Here is a 1,672-nt window from a genome sequence, read left to right as displayed (position 1 = left end):
TGCATTGTTACTAATGATGTCTGCTTTATGTGTAGATTCTTTTTGTAGAATTTCTGATTCCTGGCAGAAAAAAAACTTAGAATTTGAACCAAGTAAATATAAGTGCTAAAAACCCACAAGGGAATTAAAAAGACTAATTATTATTTTGTGAAAGGTAACTAACCCATTCTTATGAATCATGTCTTTGAGATGAACAATATTTTCAATGCTTCCCAAAAGCACAGGTAGTTTGTTGCCACATTGTTTTAGTTTGAGTGGTAGAACAAAAAAGTGTCACTTGTGTCCTTTGATCCTTTCCCCTTGTTCATGTGTTTCTGTGAAAACCCTAAAATCCTTTGCATTCTCTTTACTGTGTTTGGAAAAACAGATGGCAGTTTTTCCCGAGAGCTCTGGGGAAGGGGAAATGGGAAGAAAAATGAAGCAATGGAGGGATCCTGAGGCTGCTTTACAAGATCGGTTTACTAAATAGGAACCATTGGTATTTCTTCTGTCATTTGCAGCGTGGACAACACCAGCAGCATAGTGCTCTGCAAGGGTTTCTTTTTCGATACTTGACTGCAAGCCCAAATTTTTCTTTCGATATTTGAGTGTATTCTTGAGTGTTGTTCATACTGATTTCAATGCTGTTGATCATCTCCCCTTGCTCCTCCACCAGAACTGATATCTGGATAAAAAGTTCCTTTAAGTCTTTGATCTGGTTCTCCAGATTGACTAGTTCTTTGTGTCTCTCTTCAATCTCTGAAAGCTGAGCTTTGGTAATTTTGACTTCAGTGAGTAGATTTTCATTGAAAATCTCCCATTTTCCTTGTTGGAACATGTCACTGACTTCTTCCTCAGACACCTCTTTACCAGCTACTTCAAGCTGACGGACAATAAACTTTCTGCATTTCTCTTGCTTAGTGGTTATAGCATTGTTGTATGAGAGCATAGCATTTAGGTAACGCTGGGATAAGAAAGCGTGCTGGGAAGCTAGAATTCTTACTGTGGCACGTGATGGCCCATGTTCATTTTCGGCTTTTTTCACTGTTTTTGACAGTTCATCCAAACATTTTTGTATGTGCTCTGCTTGAACTTTTATTTCTCTTGCTATGTTAGATTCCTTTTTAAGAACACTGAATCTTCTCATTGAAGATACTAGGCTTTTTTGTTGTTGATTGAATTTATGAACTTCCTCCACCAAATGATTAATTTCATTCTGAAGCTTCTGAATTTCATGCAAGTGCCTTTCAGTTATGGGCTCTTTTTCAAAAAGAATGGCCTGCTGTTCAAACTCCTGCTCTTCTTCTTGTACAGTTGCACTGTTGTTTTCTCCGGCTATCTGTAGTTCCTTAGCTCTCAGTTTAAGCTCTTGGAGGCGGTCTCTCATGATTTTTGTGTTTGTTTTTTTTTCCCTCTTGCAACACAGGGAGTTAACTCCAGTATCTTTTTTCTTCTTTTGCTGTAATCAAAGTGTAACAATAATCAATGTTAGCAGTTATAGATATACATGAAAAGGAGTTTTGGAGATCAGAGCTACTTGCCTCTGCACAAAAGTAAAGTAAAAGTAGCAATGACTTGGAAGTGGTAGGTATTCTGAACAAATGTGCAAGATAGGTGATGTCAGTGCACTCTACCCTTTAATCCCGTTCTGTAGGATTTAAGCATAACATCAAGTTTTTAATGTATCTTCAGA

At 37.6% G+C, this 1,672-nt stretch overlaps 1 protein-coding gene across 1 annotated transcript; it reads right to left on the bottom strand.

The window, feature by feature from the left end:
• Nucleotides 1-490: 490 nt before the first annotated feature.
• Nucleotides 491-1,423, bottom strand: STX19 (syntaxin 19). The gene has a single exon (XM_009701368.1). It carries the CDS (start codon nt 1,364-1,366, stop codon nt 491-493), a length of 876 nt encoding a protein of 291 aa, XP_009699670.1. The 5' UTR covers nt 1,367-1,423.
• Nucleotides 1,424-1,672: the final 249 nt, after the last annotated feature.

The sequence above is a fragment of the Cariama cristata genome, unplaced genomic scaffold (genome assembly GCF_000690535.1).
Source record: "Cariama cristata isolate BGI_N322 unplaced genomic scaffold, ASM69053v1 scaffold31795, whole genome shotgun sequence".
In the NCBI taxonomy this organism is placed as follows: domain Eukaryota; kingdom Metazoa; phylum Chordata; class Aves; order Cariamiformes; family Cariamidae; genus Cariama; species Cariama cristata.
This window is presented reverse-complemented; position numbering and strand designations above follow the sequence as displayed.